The sequence below is a fragment of the Sinocyclocheilus rhinocerous genome, unplaced genomic scaffold (assembly GCF_001515625.1).
Source record: "Sinocyclocheilus rhinocerous isolate Xijiao unplaced genomic scaffold, SAMN03320098_v1.1 scaffold1405, whole genome shotgun sequence".
Lineage (NCBI taxonomy): Eukaryota > Metazoa > Chordata > Actinopteri > Cypriniformes > Cyprinidae > Sinocyclocheilus > Sinocyclocheilus rhinocerous.
Window position 1 is genome coordinate 1,335,798 of NW_015645543.1, and position 19,073 is coordinate 1,354,870.

The 19,073-nt window shown below is 38.6% G+C and overlaps 2 protein-coding genes across 2 annotated transcripts in view; both read left to right on the forward strand.

The window, feature by feature from the left end:
* The window catches only part of LOC107706421 (rapamycin-insensitive companion of mTOR-like), a 6,967-nt gene extending 6,543 nt beyond the window's left edge, over positions 1–424 (forward strand). The window contains exon 5 of the mRNA XM_016510135.1: positions 367–424. Coding sequence (XP_016365621.1) covers positions 367–424 — 58 coding nt within the window. The remainder of the gene's footprint in view (positions 1–366) is intronic.
* Positions 425–921: 497 nt separating this feature from the next.
* On the forward strand, positions 922–17,214 carry LOC107706515 (rapamycin-insensitive companion of mTOR-like). Its single transcript, XM_016510251.1, has 32 exons — positions 922–992; positions 1,087–1,256; positions 1,585–1,652; positions 1,760–1,827; positions 2,074–2,156; positions 2,741–2,828; positions 2,941–3,031; positions 3,157–3,223; positions 3,524–3,604; positions 3,685–3,785; positions 3,894–4,059; positions 4,139–4,240; positions 4,881–4,927; positions 5,007–5,142; positions 5,323–5,522; positions 5,612–5,738; positions 5,886–6,050; positions 6,326–6,402; positions 7,413–7,491; positions 7,654–7,763; positions 7,855–7,942; positions 8,029–8,121; positions 8,363–8,469; positions 9,043–9,311; positions 11,401–12,436; positions 13,628–13,805; positions 14,712–14,796; positions 14,898–15,101; positions 15,286–15,438; positions 15,557–15,680; positions 15,890–16,028; positions 16,319–17,214. Exons 1-32 carry the CDS (start codon positions 956–958, stop codon positions 16,391–16,393), a joined length of 4,614 nt encoding a protein of 1,537 aa, XP_016365737.1. The 5' UTR covers positions 922–955; the 3' UTR covers positions 16,394–17,214.
* Positions 17,215–19,073: the final 1,859 nt, after the last annotated feature.

Sequence of the window (19,073 nt, forward strand, 5' to 3'; positions counted from 1 at the left end):
TGCTATTACCAGTATAGAAAATGTAAAAATGCAGTTCACTTCATGTGATTTTATTTTGTAGAGTCTTTTATTTTGTTTCTAGTTGACTTCGCAGGTGGCACTGACCGTAGAAAAAAGGGCAAACTCCGCTTTTTTTTCTCTATGTATGTGATAACTTTAACTGGAAATCATAACTGGTCCATATTTACCAATTCAGATGAATAATTATCAGTTTGCTGACAACATTGTCATATTTCAGCAGTTCCTTGTGAAATACCCTGCAGTGTTCCAGCAGTACTTTGAGTATTTGAATACAAGTAGATTCATCAATGTCTCTACTTGTTGCCAAGTAAAATAAATAAGTGCTTGTTTATGTCTCCAATGCAGCTGCTCTGCAATGTCGGGCACTCCGAGGAAAAGTTTGGCTTTACCTATGAAGAAATGATCATATGGTGAGTCATAGAGCAAAAAAAAGCAAGGTTGAAGCAAATGTGTTTTGATCTTCTCATCTGAGTGTTTTATTTTTGTTCAGTTATTTTATTTAAATTTATAAAATTATTGTTTAGAAATTAAATTATAAAATTTTGACATAAGTAAAACAGACGTTCAAAAGTTTGGAGTCAGTAAGTTTGTATATATATATATAAACTTACTGACTCCAAACTTTTGAACGTCTGTTTTAATTTATATTTTTATTATTATTTTAATTTATATTTTAATTCAGTAAGATGCATAAAATTGATCAAAAGTGACAATAAAGACATTTTTATATTACAAAATATTATTTCAAATAAATGCTATTCTTTAGTTTTTTTATGTTTATCAAAGAATCCTGGAAAGGAAAGCCATCACAGTTTTCACAAAATAAAATAAAAAATAAGCAGCACTACTGTTTTCAACATTGGTAATAACAAATGTTTAAGTACCAAATCAGCATATTGCTGTGGGTAATGATGGACCGCAGGAGCGGGACCGAATGGTTCGTGCCTGCATCGCCATTATCTGTGAACTTGGTAGGTTTGGAGACTGATCAGTGAACTGTAACGTATCAATCCGTGAATGTGTACGTTGACCACATGAATGTCCATGTTTGTGTGTGCACTGCAGCACTGGAGAACCCTGAGATTGTGGCCAAGAGGGGTGGTCTCAGCACCATCCTGAAGAATGTAATCGACTGTCAGCTCAGTCGCATCAATGAGGCTCTGATGACCACCATCCTGCACCTGCTCAATCACCCACATACACGGCAATACGTTCGCTCTGACGTGGAGCTCGAGGTATGGATCTGTCTTCAACAATTAACCCATCAGAAATTTTATTATTTCATATTCCATCAGTTTTAATTTTATTTTCATTTTTAATTTATTTATTTTTTATTTAATTTTTTTATTTTTATAAAACAAATAATTTAATTAATGTTATTATAAATAATTAAATTAATTAAATAATATTGCTGCAATTTTATTTTATTATTCCTTTAGTCCTGTTAGTTTGTCTTTAATTCAACCTTACATTTTATATTACTATGTGACATTTGTTTTATGCAAATTTGGTAAAAACTATTTTACAAGGTGTTTAGTAAAGTTTTACTTACTTTTTTTTCAGCAAATCCTGGCACCTTACACAGACTTTCACTACAGACACAATCCAGACACAGCAGAGGGTCTACTCAAGTGAGTGTGCTGCTTTAAGGACTTTCAAAGTAGATTTTGCCATTGGTGACACAAACATGCAACTTTTATATGCTGCATGTATGGATTTGTGGTATTTCTTTCTACAGAGAAGACAGGGAGGCTAGATTTCTGGCCAGTAAGATGTCAATTGTTGCTTCCCTTCGCTCTTGGTCAGGTAAGCAATGCCGCTTAAATTCTGTGGAAAACTGCGAAGCTTTCTCTGGAATCCTTATAGTCCAAGATTTCAGTCAATGCTTAAGGTTGATTGTGTAACCGTGCATATCTTAAGATGATGCATCTAAAAAGAAAATGTTTGCATGAATATTGTAATGCATCATGCATCATGCATCTTTTATATGGAATTTCCTCATGAGTGCACTTCTCAGACCAAACCTGTTGTTTTGTCCCACTGTACCTCCAGGCATCATTAATCTCTGCAAATCAGGCAACTCTGGAATCCAGTCTCTCATTGGTTTGCTGTGTATACCAAATATGGAAGTGAGGGTATGGTTAAAGGTTATAATTAGAAAGCTTGCAGAACACATAGTATGCAAATCAAGCAACCAGTTCTTTTCATTTCAAAAGCTACAACACTAAGTTTGGTACATATTTTGTGTTTTTAAAACATTATTAGTTGTGTAATTAATGTTTACAGTTTATATATGTAATAGCTGTTATGTTAAGTCCATAAAGTGTGGAGAAAGTTATTTTATTATTGAATTATTGCAGATTTGCAGGAAATTCAGAAATTTGCAATGAGTCCACACATTTTGTTTAACCTATTATTTATAAAATGCTTATTTAGTGTTCTTAGAATGCATACAAAATATTGAGATTAATTGATGTTATAAAAAAGTTAGATTATTTCATGAGATTAATTTAAATATTTTTAAATAAATAATTTAAAATTGTTTAAATAAATAATTATTATATACAATAATATTATTGGTATATAGTGATAAAATTAATAAAAAAACAAGCCCTAAATATTATACAATGAGATGTACATATTCACCACCGTGATTACTGAATCAGTACTCAAGCCTCATTATGAGGTACTTCATCACACTCTGTCACTCTCTTCTCAGCGAGGTCTTCTGGAGGTGATGTATGATATATTCAGACTCCCTGTTCCCGTGGTGACACAAGATTTTATAGAAGCTCTTCTCAGTGTGGGTGAGTGCGACCGCTGTCTGCTTGCACCAATTAACATATTCATTTCCAGACATCTACCACATCAGAAGTCAACTCACATTGACAGGAACAATGTCCTCTGTCCCTTTTCCAGACCCCAGTAGGTTTCAGGACAGTTGGAGACTGTCAGATGGCTTTGTAGCCTCAGAAGCAAAAATAATTCTTCCACATAGGGCACGGTCCAGGTAAGAGCATTTGCTGAGCTTAATTAACCCTGAAACTGAGCTAAGTAGTGAAGCCTCAGCAGATCAGCCTTGAATGCATTTAGCTCCAAAGTCTTGACGTGTGTTTGTGTTCTTTGTCCACCCAGACCAGATTTGATGGATAACTATCTCGCCTTGCTACTTTGTGCATTCATTCACAGTGGACTTTTAGAGGTAATTTACCATTTTAAAATTGTGATTCACCATCATCTTTTCGAACATGAACAATTCTTGAAGAAAAGAAGCTGTGGTTGATTTTTTTTTTATTCACCCTTGTGTTGTTTCAAGCCCATATACGACTTCATTTCTTACATGGGTCACAAAAGGAGATATTTTGAAGAATGTTCATGCTGCTCTTTTCTATGCAATGAAGCATATACAGACTGTCAAGCTCCAAAAAGGACAAAAAACCCTGGAAAGTAGTCCATGTTACACTCTATTGACTTCTGAAGCCATAATGTTGTTTATTTTCAGGGCCTGGTTGAAGTGATCACTAGCAGTGATGATAGTGTTTCAGTGCGTGCAACCATCCTTTTAGGAGAACTCCTGCATATGGTATTATACTCGAATTACTGCAACAGAAAATATAGCTTAATCTTGTACTATATCTCATATAACCTTCATTTTATTTTCAGGCCAACACCATTCTTCCCCACTCCCATAATCACCACCTGCACTGCCTGCCCACTCTTATGAACATGGCTGCTTCTTTCGACATTCCTCAGGAGAAAAGACTGTGAGTTGCTGTCTTGTCCTACATAGCTGTCAACACAAATAGCACAGTGTCAAAGCTAAGTGATTATTTCTGTGATTTGATGGAGCTCTGTTCGGTTGTGTTTTGTAGACGGGCAAGTACTGCAGTCAATTACTTGAAGCGATTTCATGAGAAGAAGAAACGAGGCCCCAAACCCAATAGTCTTTACTTGGACCACATTATTCGCAAATCGCTGGCTGCTCATTACTGTCGGGACCAGCACCTTAGGCCCCAGAGGGACATTTTTGTCATTAAGGTATGAGCTGGTGACTGGGGAAAGCATTTCTTGGACGTTTCAGCTTGGATGTGATCTGCATTTTTGTTGTGTTTTTTAGGACACTGAGGAGGCCCTGATGATGAACCTCAGAGACAGTCAGATTCTCAGTCATAAACAGAATTTGGAATGGAACTGGGTCCTAATCAGTACCATACTCAAGGTATGAGGTCTCATCCTGCTATTTTTTAAAATGCACAATGTCACAGCCATGAACCACACTTTGCTAAAAGTGTACGCCATCATTCAAACGTTTGGGGTCGGTAAGATTTTTTGTTTTTCAAAGAAGTCTTTTATGCTCACCAAGGCTACATTGATGAAAAATACAGTAAAAACTATATTATTTAGAAATACGATTACAATTTAAAATAACTTTTTAGCTTTTTTATTATATTTTAAAATGTATTTTTTTCTTGCGACGACAAAGCTGATTTTTTCAGCTTCAGAAATCATTCTAATATGCTGATTAGGTGCTTAAGAAACATTTCCTTTTATCAATGTTGAAAACGGTTGCATTAAACTGCTTACTATTTGTATAAGTAGATTTTTTTTGTAACTATGTAAAAGTCTTTACTATCATTTAATGCATCCTTAATCAATAAAAGTATTCATTTCTTTAATTATTTTTTTTTTTTTTTACTTCAAAATTTTGAACACAAGTGTATGTCGGGTGAACATTATATTTAGTCATTTTTTGGACTTTAGCATGCAATAAAGCACCAATCACATTTTCTTTAAATGTAAAAATCTAGTTACAATGTGCAATGTGGTATCTCTTCTAATTTGGTTTTTAATTGTTTCAGTGGCCAAATGCTAACCTTCGGAACAACAAAGAGGAACAGATGCACAAGTAAGCCGAGTTGGGTTTCTTACTCTTAATACTTTTTGTCACCCATTCATTGGTGTAAGTCCTACACTTTCTTTCTCAGGTTTGTACGAAGGCTGCTGTTCTTCTACAAGCCTAGCAGCAAGCTGTATGCTGGCCTGGAGCTGGACCACAGCAAGGCCAGGCAATTAACGGCGGTGGGCTGTCAGTTCATTGAGTTTCTGCTGGAGTCAGATGAGGTGAGAAGAAACATTGTCAAACAACTGAGCCTATGATTTATCGCCCATTACTTTCTCACTGTCATGTGGCTCCAAACCTGTATAACTTTCTTCCATTTTCCAGTTTCTCAAAGTGTGTTTCACAGAAGAAAGAACAACATGATAGATGACACAATTTTGAGCTATTTTCTGTCTTCTCAGGATGGCCAGGTGTTTCTTGAAGACCTGGTGAAGGACATTGTCCAGTGGCTGTCCTCATCCTCTGGCCTGAAACCAGACCGTAGTCTGCAGAGCAACGGCCTCCTCACCACTCTCAGCCAGCACTACTTCCTCTTCCTCGGCACTCTCTCTGCCCACCCGCAGGGTGTTAAGATGCTTGAGAAGTGCAGCGTCTTCCAGTGGTTAGTCTAGGACTTCGCAGGAATGATATGGAGATACACAATATATTGGTATCTTCTAATATTAGCCTTTTTTCTCATTGTTTTGACAGCCTGCTGAACCTGTGCTCCTTGAAGAACCAGGACCATCTTCTGAAGCTGATTGTTTCCACACTGGACTACAGCCGGGATGGCTTAGCACGAATCATCCTCTCCAAGATCCTCACTGCTGCCACTGACGTAAGAAACAGGCCTACTACCCTTTGACCCCGTTTACCTTAATGCCATATACTTTGACCTAGCCTTGCTTAGCAAAGCATGCTGGTAAGAGCATTCCCCTATGCTAACAGATCTCTAGTATAGCTCTTGAATGTTATTTTGGCACAGAACTGCAGGCTGTACGCCACCAAGCATCTGCGGGTACTACTTCGAGCTAACGTGGAGTTCTTCAGCAATTGGGGTATTGAACTGCTGGTGACTCAGCTACACGACCGCAACAAGGCCGTCTCGGTGGAGGCTTTGGACATACTGGATGAGGCCAGTGAAGACAAGGTGAAGTCAGATAACACATAAGGGCAAAATGGAGGATGTTACTGACATTGAGAAGTTTAACTTGGCAGAAAGTCATGTTATTTAACTGAGCTTGGTCTAGGTAATATAACAAAACGTGTTGATGTTGGAGGCACTTGTGAATTGACTATGCTGTGCCAGTGTAGCTCTGTTCCAGGAATTTGTCATGGAGATCTGTAAACAGCCAGAATCTAGGTCAAAATTGACAGTTATATCGTGGCTTGTGAATACATGTCTAATTACATGACTTATCTTAGGCAAACCTACACGCTCTGATTCAGATGAAGCCAGCGCTAACTCACCTTGGAGACAAGGGTGTGCTGTTGCTGCTACGGTAAAGCTCAGATATTCCCTGTATAACTACTAAGGTGCACTACATATTTCTTCCTCATAGTAATTTTCAGCATCATTACTCCAGTAGTGTCATGTGATCCTTCGGAAATCAATCTAATATGCTGATTTGGTGCTCGAGACACATTTCTTAACATCATTATTCCTTGATGAATGTAACATTCAAAAGAACAGCATTCATTTTAAATAAAAATATTTTGTAACAATATAAATGCCACTGACACAATTTAAAGGGGTCATATGATGCTATTTTAAAGATCATTATTTTGTGTATTTGGTGTAACAGAATATGTTGACATGCTTTAATGTTCAAAAAACACATGATTTTTCAAATACTGTACATTATTGTAGGTCATCAATGCCCCGCCTCTCTCAAACACGTAGTTTTCAACAAAGCCCCCTCCTTTGACAAGCACAGTCTGCTCTGATTGGCCAGCTGAACCAGTGCATTGTGATTGGCCGAACACAACAAGCACGCGTCGGAAATGTAACGCCCCGACCCCTTTAAAGCATCCTTGCTGAATAAAAGTCTTTCTGATCATTTTGAGATCACATGAGCAGTCTTTTAAATGAATTAGCACAGACTTGGAATAAACATCTCAAACTCTCAAAATATTCAAGTTTATTTGTATAGCGCTTTTCATGATACAAATCGTTGCAAAGCAACTTTACAGCAAATTAAGTTTCTACAATATTTAGTGGTAGCTTATCAGTGGTGACTACTATCTAAAATATGTCTCGGCTATCTCTGACAAAGCATCTTTGAGAAAACACTTAAGCAATTTTAAAGAATTGCCTGAAAAGTTTAGTTAATATGTGAGATTAACAGCACTGGTCAATGTATTTTACCATTGTGTTGTCCCACTTTTATCTTTTAAAGCTCATGCTGTGTATAAATATGGATATTTTGTATAAATTGCTTAACTGACTTGCAGTAAAGTTGAAAAGGGTCTTATTTGCGTAAGAAACAGCTCCTTTTCCATCCATTTCCAGGTTTTTGTCCATTCCAAAGGGGTTCTCCTATCTAAATGAAAGGGGATATGTCACTAAACAACTAGAAAAATGGCAGAAGGTAATAATGTATTTTACCATTATTCTACACTGTTGAAAGTGTTTTAGATTGTTTACAGTATATACATCAATAACATGTATTCTGCATGTTTGTATTTATTATTTTTCTGTAGTACTTGAATTGCTGTACCCATTCTGTCCAATTACTTTTGTTCCCCTGTAGGAATGCAACCTCAAGTATGTGGACCTCATAGAGGAACAGCTAAATGAAGCACTCACTACTTACCGTAAACCAGTGGATGGAGATAACTATGTGCGACGGAGCAACCAAAGGTTTTCCGTGGAAACTTTATCCTTTAGCCTGTATTATGATTTGGAAGGAAGTCATCCATAACTTTTTCCGTGTCTAAAATCTTTCTTACAGGTTACAAAGACCAAATGTTTTTCTTCCTGTGCATTTGTATGGGCAGCTTGTACATGATAAGACAGGCTGTCATTTGCTGGAATCTCAGGTGTGTGTTTTAAAATCACTTACTGTATGACAGGCCCTGATGGTGATGCATTTCTTCATATAATGCTTCTTTTCTGTCTCTAACAGAATGTAGTTTCAGACCTGAGCTACACAGTGCGCTGCCCAGTGCTGGACAAATGGGATGGCATTAAACAGCTTAAAGCTGCTCTTTGGGCCCTGGTGAGTTGCTGCTGTGTTTGTGTGGGTGGGTGGGTTTATTGTTTATAAGGACACAATGTGTATAATGAAATGGGTATTACATAGTGAACTTGGTTTTTAAGGACACTTCCTGTGTCTAGAATTTGTCTTGCGAGGCTAAGACATGTTGAAGAAGTTTTCATACTATCTTTGTGGTAATAATTATCAGGAGCATTAATAATATTATTATGAACTATAAACTATTTACTCTGCTTGCTTCAAGGGAAACATTGGCACGTCTAACTGGGGACTGAATCTGCTACAGGAAGAGAATGTAATTCCAGATATCGTCGCTCTTGCCCATGACTGTGAGGTTCTGTCTATTAGAGGGTATGTGCTCTTGATTTCAGGATCAACCTGGCTGCATATGGCCAAAAATGGTAAAATTTAGATATGGCATTTAAGTCAAATGCTCAAATTAGGCGCTCATTTCAGCTAAATGTTTAGAAGATTTAAATCTTTTTTTTTTTTTATTCATTTTGTGACTGTAACAGAAAAGATATCTGAAGTTATAATGCTAACATACAAAATAGCCAATTATTTTTTTCTTTTTTAGAAAATGTATGGTTCCAGTTATCACAAATAAAATGACAAAAATAAGACACTTGCATTGCAACATTTACTGGTTTCTATTGCACAGAGATATTGCACAACTTGCCCAACTGGGTGACCAGACATGAGGTGACTGAAAGCTAATGGTGAACCCCTCTAAACACTTCCATAGTTTCAAAATGACTTTCTCAGAAACCAGTTTTTTCTGGGTTTAGTTGACTCTGTGAATTGCGTCATACCTCCTCCCTGAGTAATCTTGCATTCTTTCTTTTTTTATACACGCTGATCTTTGCTGTCTTTTTGTTGCATTTTTTGCCTCTCACAATTTTTGCCTTTTTTCCCCTCTCTCAGGACATGTCTTTATGTTCTGGGACTCATTTCTAAAACTAAGCAGGGATGTGAGCTTCTCAAACTGCATGGTTGGGATGCAGTTAGGCACAATCGCAGACAGCTATGGCCTGTGGTGCCGGATGAGGTGGAGCAGAGCCAGAACCTACAGCAGCAGCAGCAACAACTGCAGCAACCCCTCATCCACCTGTCCTCAGCACCCAGCACCCTCAGCCTGAACTCTGAGTCCACCAGCTCTAGACATAACAGCGAGAGTGACTCCACTCAGCCTAGTGAGTGCTGCTCCCATCTACTCATACATGACTAATGGCCCACAGTACACTGTGGTTTAGGGTGGAGGTCCTTCTTACCACCTTTCAGATCTTCTTATATGAAGCATAGCCATCTCATATTTATCATTATTAGCTTAGAATCTGACTGCATTTTACTGCTGTGAAGGTGTCTTTAACATGGTTTCATTTTTAGATTTCAGTCTTTATTTCAACTACTGTATATTAATAGATCAAGATGATTTAATGCACCAAAACAGTATAGCAAATAGCACAAATGGTGCTTATCTAGCACCACAAATGAAATTTAGAGGTGCTTTTTCCTTCCCGTTCTTGTATTAGGGTTGTGTAATTGTGTTGTGTAATTTCTTCCACATGCAATTTGATATTGAAAAAAGACTAGACTTGTAGACCCTTGAAGATTTAAATCTTTTTTTTTTTTAATTCATTTTGTGACTGTAACAGAAAAGATATCTGAAGTTATAATGCTAACATACAAAATAGCCAATGATTTTTTTCTTTTTTAGAAAATGTATGGTTCCAGTTATCACAAATAAAATGACAAAAATAAGACACTTGCATTGCAACATTTACTGGTTTCTATTGCACAGAGATATTGCACAACTTGCCCAACTGGGTGACCAGACATGAGGTGACTGAAAGCTAATGGTGAACCCCTCTAAACACTTCCATAGTTTCAAAATGACTTTCTCAGAAACCAGTTTTTTCTGGGTTTAGTTGACTCTGTGAATTGCGTCATACCTCCTCCCTGAGTAATCTTGCATTCTTTCTTTTTTTATACACGCTGATCTTTGCTGTCTTTTTGTTGCATTTTTTGCCTCTCACAATTTTTGCCTTTTTTCCCCTCTCTCAGGACATGTCTTTATGTTCTGGGACTCATTTCTAAAACTAAGCAGGGATGTGAGCTTCTCAAACTGCATGGTTGGGATGCAGTTAGGCACAATCGCAGACAGCTATGGCCTGTGGTGCCGGATGAGGTGGAGCAGAGCCAGAACCTACAGCAGCAGCAGCAACAACTGCAGCAACCCCTCATCCACCTGTCCTCAGCACCCAGCACCCTCAGCCTGAACTCTGAGTCCACCAGCTCTAGACATAACAGCGAGAGTGACTCCACTCAGCCTAGTGAGTGCTGCTCCCATCTACTCATACATGACTAATGGCCCACAGTACACTGTGGTTTAGGGTGGAGGTCCTTCTTACCACCTTTCAGATCTTCTTATATGAAGCATAGCCATCTCATATTTATCATTATTAGCTTAGAATCTGACTGCATTTTACTGCTGTGAAGGTGTCTTTAACATGGTTTCATTTTTAGATTTCAGTCTTTATTTCAACTACTGTATATTAATAGATCAAGATGATTTAATGCACCAAAACAGTATAGCAAATAGCACAAATGGTGCTTATCTAGCACCACAAATGAAATTTAGAGGTGCTTTTTCCTTCCCGTTCTTGTATTAGGGTTGTGTAATTGTGTTGTGTAATTTCTTCCACATGCAATTTGATATTGAAAAAAGACTAGACTTGTAGACCCTTTTAGTCAGCTTTTGGCTGAGTTTATCTGACAACCTGGTCTAGACTGACTGTGAGTGATGTGAAATGTTATCTATTTATAAATGATCTTTTGAATTTTGGAGTGATTGACTTCAAATAGTTAGAAATATCTTTAAAGCCATTCCCAGACTTGTAAGCGTCAACAAATTAGCACTTTGTTTTCAATTGCACCTCTTGATGTGCCAGATTCAGCTATAAAAAGGTATCTTTCTTACTTAATGGAATGGTTGGGCTTACATTTATATAGAGAGGTGTTTCAGACATGGCTTAGTAAGGCTTAGGAAGAGTCATGAATCATTATCTACCCACTGACTGGTTTTAGATGACTAAGCACAGTCAGTTATCCTGACTTGAATAGAAACTGGAAAAGGGGAAAAGTTTAGGCTTTTCTTGACCCACACTTTAAAACAAACCACACACTGATTTTCTGCACACACTATGAAAACACACTAATCTAGTGGTAACTCTCAAAACAATCTAAAAGTAAAATTGCCAAAATGCCTTGCTTCCTTTTCAGGCATGTACATCCTGGATGATGACAAGTTAGAAAGCTCTGAACTTTCAGAGGACCAGCCACTGTACTTCAGGCCCAAACTCCTAAAGGACCGCAGCCCCTTCACCATACTAGCCTCCAGTCGACTTGTCCGAAACAGCTTCCTCATCTCGCTCTCTGGAAAAAAACTCCGTAGTACCAGTGACCCCAAAGGCACTGGTAGCAGCAGTAAACTCCATGGTGAGCCCACGTTAGGAGGCCTAAGGAGGATACGCACAGTTACAGAGCCCTCTATATTCTCTCAAGTTCAGGGAGATGTTTTTAGTCCTGTATTTACTGACGGACATCTGCCGAAAAGCCCAAGCGTTAGTCTGGATACCTCTTTTGTAGGCAGCAAGACTTCGGAAACTCAGGGCAGCACATCTAGTATTGGGGAGCCGGAGGTACGTCTGAACAAAGCTGCAGAACGGAGCTCAGGAGTTGGAGACGCCCACCGAGAGCAGACCAGTCGGGAAAGGCTGGCCGGCGATGGCTCAGCCTCTGGGGGCGGGGCTCAGTTTAAAAGTCGCAGCCAGAGTTTCAACACAGACACGACCACTAGTGGTATCAGCTCCATGAGCTCCAGCCCATCCAGAGAGACGGTGGGTGGCGTGGACTCTTCCACCATCGACACGGACTGTGTTAGCCTCAATACGGTCATTAGCACTCAAACTGTCAAAACACTTCACTCTCTCACGCCCCAGTCCAACCACCTTCCCCTGTCCAAATCTAACTCGGTACTGCTGATGCCACCGGGTTCTTCTCATACTTTGCCACGCAGGGCTCAGTCCCTTAAATCACCTTCTGTCACGACCATTTCAAGCCTGACAGACTGTAGCTGCATGTACACCAGCCCTCGGGACGCACTGGGATACGCTACCCTCAAACGACTACAGCAGCAGCGCATTCACCCCTCCCTTTCCCATAGCGAGGCGCTTGCCTCGCCTGCCAAAGACGTGCTCTTCACCGATGCCATCACTATGAAAACTGGCAGCCTGGACTCCAGACTCACACCACGCAGGTAAAGCAGATGGACCAACAGATGGTGCGAAACTCTTCCCTTTTCTGTCATTGTCACCCTTCTTTTACTGTTTCTTTCATGTTAGATTTTACACTTACACCAATTGTCACACAGCATTCGCAGAATGCATCCACATTTATCGTCCTTCTCCAAAGGTTTCAAAATGTCTCGACTCAGAAAAGTCACTTTCTCAGAAGTGTCATTAGGAGTTAAGACATTACAGAGGAAGTCGTGCTTCTTTAGACTTCCTTTAATATTATTCCTTTTTGTGATGTGGCTGTTAAAGTTATCAGCCTGATAGGATCATAATATTATCAATTCGAGAAATATCAATGTTAATCAGACAAGAAATGAGCACTAGAGTTCCCCATTAGTGTTACCATCCACATAATCTGAAAATGACACCCCTAAAAGTCCCTTAGGAAGCACTGCTCCCTAAGAAATAATGTGGTGTGTTTCTGATGGTCCCTCTCAGGTATACTAAAAAGCGCTTCAGATGTCTGGGCCAAGGTTCGAGCAGGCCCCAACGCAGATCTCTGCTGCCACGGTGCGTGGACCATCCCTAGGGCTGACGTTCCCCTTTTTCAGTCTGAACGTCCACTTCAGTGCATTTTTACAATACAAAAACCCTGGCCTTCTTGGCTTCTTTTTCGTCGTACTTTGCCCCCCTTTTTCATTTCTCATTAGCGCTCCCACAGCCCATACCTTAACCTGATACTCTTCAACCATGACTCCTTGAAATTACCTCCCCACAGTAGGACAAAGTAAACTCTCCTCATTCCTCATTGATTGTATGTAGTTCTAAAAAAGACTTTCTAACCTACGCCCCGTCTCCATTGTCACAGAACTCCTTCAAGTAGTTTACTGATGTGAACGGACTGAAACTGATTCCCACAATAGCCGCATTCCCGCATTTGATCCAAGAAGCATGTAGAGGTTTTTGACCTACAGTACTTGCATGATGCAGCTAATGACAAAAAGCTGCTCATTCTGAAATGTGAATACACTTCACCAGCCTGTTCCCACATTGACAAACCTACCAATCATCTGCTAGCAAGACTACAGTAATGCAGTATCATCACAAGTAGTTTCCAAAATGTCCAAACCTCCTTTCTTGCCGTATCCTCTCTCCCAATGTTGTCCATCTTCCAAACGCTTCTCTCTGATCTCTTCCCATCTGTATGAGTACAGGTTTCTCAAGGCTTTGAGTTTTGCATCTCTGGATAAGGAGGATCTTCTGAGCCCTATCAGTCAAACCTCCCTTCAGCGCTCCTCCTCAGTGCGTTCAATGGTGTCCAGTGCCACATATGGCAACTCCGATGACTATATTGGCCTTGCACTGCCAATGAACATCAACAGCATGTTCCAGGTTACTAACTACTCTATGATCCTGGTTATACCTGGTACTAACATCCATCTCTGGTGATCTGATCTCAGTTTGTCTATCAGGGCAGATTGCTCTTCATACATGGCATTAAACATGGGATAGTTCACCCAGAAATGAAAATTCTGTCTTTAATTAGTCACCCTCGTGTCTTTCCAAACCCGTAAGACCTTTGTTCATCTTCGGAACACAAATTAAGATATTTTTGATGAAATCTGAGAGCTTTCTGACCCTGCATAGACAGCAATGCAACTGAAACTTTCAAGGCCCAGAAAGGTAGTAAAAAAAAATTTTTTTTTTTTTAAACAAAAAAACCCAAAATAACGACTTATTCAACAATTTCTTCTCTTCCGTGTCAGTCTGTGTTCAGTCATGATTCTCTTGTGAATGCGCGTCAAAGACACGGAAGAGAAGAAATTGTTGAATAAAGTCGGTATTTTTGTTTTCTTTGCGCACAAAAAGTATTCTCATAGCTTCATAACATTACGATTAAACCACTGTCACATGGACTATTTTAACAATGTCCTAACTACATTTCTTGGCCTTGAATGTGTCAGTTCTGTTGCTGTCTATGCAGGGTCAGAAAGCTCTTGGATTTCTTCAAAAATATCTTAATCTGTGTTCCGAAGATGAACGAACGTCTTACGGGTTTGGAACGACATGAGGGTCAGTAATTAATGACAGAATTTAAGCCTTTAACATGCCAATTAAATATGTCTTGGTCGAACTGTCTCAAGGAGAGGTCTGCATGTTCAAGTGTATGGTCACCGCTTCCAAAAGGGATAGGATTATCCAAAAAGCATGTCAGTACCAAGTGTAAACCGGCATTACAAAAATACCCTCTAAATTTGTGTCTGAAACTTGACTTTCTTGTATTTGGTTGCTAACTAGATTAAAGACATACCATACTTCCAGAAGAGGACAAGTCCACCGTCAGAGGACCGATCAGCAAAGTTCTTCTCGGGAGATGCAGATGGTAAGACTGGCATGGTTGTTGTGTTTAAGCTCTGTATACTATTCCCATTGCATTAGTGCCTCGCTAATCTTTCAGTATTCTGAATGCTGTTCTTTCCTCAGGTTCCAGTGAAGGATCTAGGCATTCTGTTCTGCGATCTCAGCTTAGTATCACAGAGCTGATTGCGGTGAGCCGTTCAGACCAGCACCAGCTGCTGGGTGCGGAGGAGACCGGCCTGCAGGAGCACAATGAGGACAACTGTCTTTACTGTGCAGGGCTCTACGTGCTTGGATGCAATTTAAACACTCCCACACAAAACCGCACAGGTAAGCTACACGTTTATCCAAATGAATATCGGTAAAAGGTGACATCACTTTGACCAGATGTCCCTAAAAAGCTGTGAGGATGCATGCAATATTTCAATTATGGTCAACTAGTTACCGTATATTAGAACATCATTAGTTAATTTGAGTTTCCTCGTGTTCTTACACACCCTAAATCCCGTTTTAGACTATCCCGATGCTCCATTCTCGGAATGGTGCAATCAGTCCTTACACAACCTGGACGTCATGCCTCCGTCTAAGTACTCAGGTGTGTCTGGCTGCAGCGATGCTGTCTCTCAGGGCTCTGGTGGCAGCACACGCAGCACCGAGCTTGTACTTGGTGAGGAATTCTTCAGCCTGGCAAAAGTCCGATTGGAAAATTCAGGCAATTCTCAAGGGTTTTGTTTCGTACAGTTTCATTGTTAATTGTATGCCTGCGCATGCTGTCTTTCTGCCAGGGGTGAAAAATATTCCAGAGGATGCTCCAGCCTGCCGTGTTCTTCTGAGGAAGGAGGTGCTTCGGCTGGTCATCAACCTGAGCTCCTCAGTGGGGACCAAAGGGAATGAAACCGGACTCCTCACGTAAGAAGACAAATCATCCACAACGATTTCGGTTTAACAAATTAATTTTTCAACAGGTTTCACTGAACTCTTTGGCTGAACATTGTTTGATCCTTTTAATGAGGCAGAATAAAGTGAAATGGGGAAAATGGATGGAAAAGTGAAGCTTAGTAGAGAGAGGATTTTTTCTTCTTCCATGTTTTCTTTCATTGTAACTTGTTACCTTGCAGAATCAAGGAAAAGTTTCCTTATGCGTTTGATGACATCTGCCTGTATTCCGAAGTTTCATACTTGTTGGCGCATTGCATGTTCAGACTGGCTTCACGACGCTTCATTCAGGAGCTCTTTCAAGATGTTCAGTTCATTCCGGTAATATGAAACTTTTCTCTCAGTAGCCCAAATCCAAACAGAACTGTTTTTCTGTAACTAATCTGTGTTTTTACAATCTAGGTTGCACCAGAACTCCGATTTTCTTTTGTGTAAAAAAATATTTTATTGGTGATATTGATGATATCCCTTATAAATTGTTTTTCAGTTCTGGATTTAAACTGGGTTCATTTCTATGCCACTAGTATAAATTAACAGAATTGCTAAATAATGATTGTTTTTATTACTTTTTCATTACTAAAGCATACATGTCATAATCTTTTTATTTGTAGATGTACGAGGAGGCTGAGAGCATTCTGTCAATGCCCAAGAAGTCTACCACAGTATATCTTCCATCAGAACCGTGATCATCCTCTAAGTGTTTTAAATCACACTATTCTCTTCCCCGATGCAGCAATTATGGATCTCTTTCTTGGCCTGACCATGCGACTAAGATGAATACGCAATAAGAGACTAGGGCTATGGAACAGACATAGGTGGATTGAGAGAGTCACCGGGAACATTTCCACAGAAAGAGAAAAAGCGGTACGTTAAGAGAACAAACTCTTTTTACCTGAACAAATACTCTACACGGAAGCTCTGTGGACATTTACAGTGTAACCAAATAATCCTTGTAAACTGAACGGAAAGTGAAACATGCAAATATTTGATCTGTGAGTCAATACGAATTGTATTTCAAATGCAAGCAAAATCTTTCAAGACTGTCTAGGGAGATGATTAACTTCCATTTTTTTTTATAAAGGCCTAGGGGTATGATTGCACGTAACAGAAGCATTTTTTTCCTCGAGTGGATCCCTCAACACTACAACATTCCAGCTGTTTTCTTTGGATTTCTCTATTACTAATTTTGGTTGTTTCAAATATGAAATAGCTTTCGCAACCAGGCCGAGCAAACACTCTTAGTCCTGGTGTGATTTGCTTTGTAAGACAATCATCATTAAGTAATAATAATAGTCAGCAACTGCCAGTTGTTGTTTTTTTTCCTCTTTTGTACCCGACTCATAAAAGTGTCTTTTCTGCTTATTGATTTTTATCTTGACGTAGCACATAGCAATCCCTGAGTAAATGTATGTGCATGTATTTGATGGTGTTGTTACACAATAATGCAATAGCGACTGTATTGTATTAATGTGTAACTTTGTTAACTGACTTATGAAACGTCATCCAAAAAAATCTGACATTTGAATCAGTAATATATATATTTATTTATTTATTCACTTATTTATTGTTTGGTCCAAGCAGCTCCTCTGTCCCTTTCACTTTGTTTTAGCCTATTAGCTAGGATAACTGGCTGTGTATTATTTATGTCTGACAGTCAGTGTTCGTGTAGACAACGGGCTTCAAAAGAGGAAGTTAAAGTGCATTTCACCACTGCCATTTTGCAGTTTTACTCTTCTCTGTTTTAAGTCATTTTAGAGATTTTAACTAACCCATAGAAAGTTTTCTCTTTCTGTAGAGAAAATCATTAATTATTGAAGCATTAATAAAACCAAGATTCGCCAAACATATTTCACAATATTTGTATATGAGAATACCTTTTGTACTTTATTCTCTCTTTCGGATTGCTAATAATGCTTTTTTTTTTACCTGAATGTGGTCAGGAGATTTTGAACGGGCAAAAAACATATTGGGTATAAAACATATTTAATATTGGGTTAAAAAGTAAGGTTAAACTGACAAGACATGATTGAGAACGATCCTTAATATATGACATGTTCTGCTTAAATTAAATTCGTAAACTACTACGCTTTATCATTGTCAATATTTATAACAGCAATTATCAGTATTTCACATACCCAGTATGGTTAAAAGATTTCGAAATGTCTTCAGGGTCAGGATAAATCTAGTTTAACATTGCATAAAAAAAAAACATTACCAAAAATGGTTAGATCCCATTTTGTAAGTGTAAATTTGAGGTTCGTTTTAATTATTTCCATGCAATGTGCCTGTTAATTTTGTATGCACAAATGACTTGTTGTTGAAGATAAGACGATCACTTCATTTTCTTGGCTGGACCATTTATATTATTTAGGCAGCTTTAATTATTTTGCCTTTTTTGTATTCGCTTTAACCCTGACTTTTAGAATTAATGAATTTGCCCTTTTTCTTGTTTTATTTATTATAGGAACTAATAAATCTGCCTTTGCCTGCCTTGGCTTTTGAATTTAAGCATCAGGTTTCAACTTCCATTATTTTTTCTATTGTAAAAACTGAGTCTGATATGGCCAGCAATAATACTAGTTGTTGTTACAGTATTTCCTTTTAGGCTTCTGGGGAAATTTTTAAGTGCATGTGCATTCTAACCCCTATCTGCAGTATAATGGATAGGAAAAAAAGAAATATGGGAACTGTCCAAGAGCAACAGATAATGTTTGGGATGGTATGTATGATGCAGTCTTTTTTAGTATATGCTGGCTGGACATTGAACAATAATTAAGCCTCTTATAAAATATTCTTTTTGAACAAAATAAATCTGGAATCTGCCCCTAATATTTTCAGAAGTGTTCTTGAATAAATAAGTCATTAGAGTGTGTGGTGAAAATATCCCAGAATGCCAGATGGTTGGGTCTTTTTCCACAGTGTTAAATCATGTTTTATTATTTTCTTGCTTTCATTTTTCACTAGGGGTTATGTGCAACCCATGACCGGAAGCCATTGTCAAATTGTTTTAAAAGAATTTTTGAAATAACAAATGTATTGGTGTTTTTAAAACCTTAGAAATAATAACGAGCGCCAATTATTGCAGAGTTATTTGTATTTGTGGAACAAGTTCCAAGTATTTTAAAGGGGTTGTTTTCTCCATCACCATTCATGCTAAGAGTGTAAAGGAAATGCATATATTTTTAATGTACATTTGCTCATTGTTCAACAAACTTTTTTCTTTTCTTTTAAGTGCACTCATGATTTTGCAGAGCACTGTATGAAATATAAGCACCATTTAATAATGAAATTTCAGAGACTGATGCAAGAAGTGTTATTTATATTTTTCCTGAAGGGAAAAAGCATCAAACTGTTGTACATACTTCA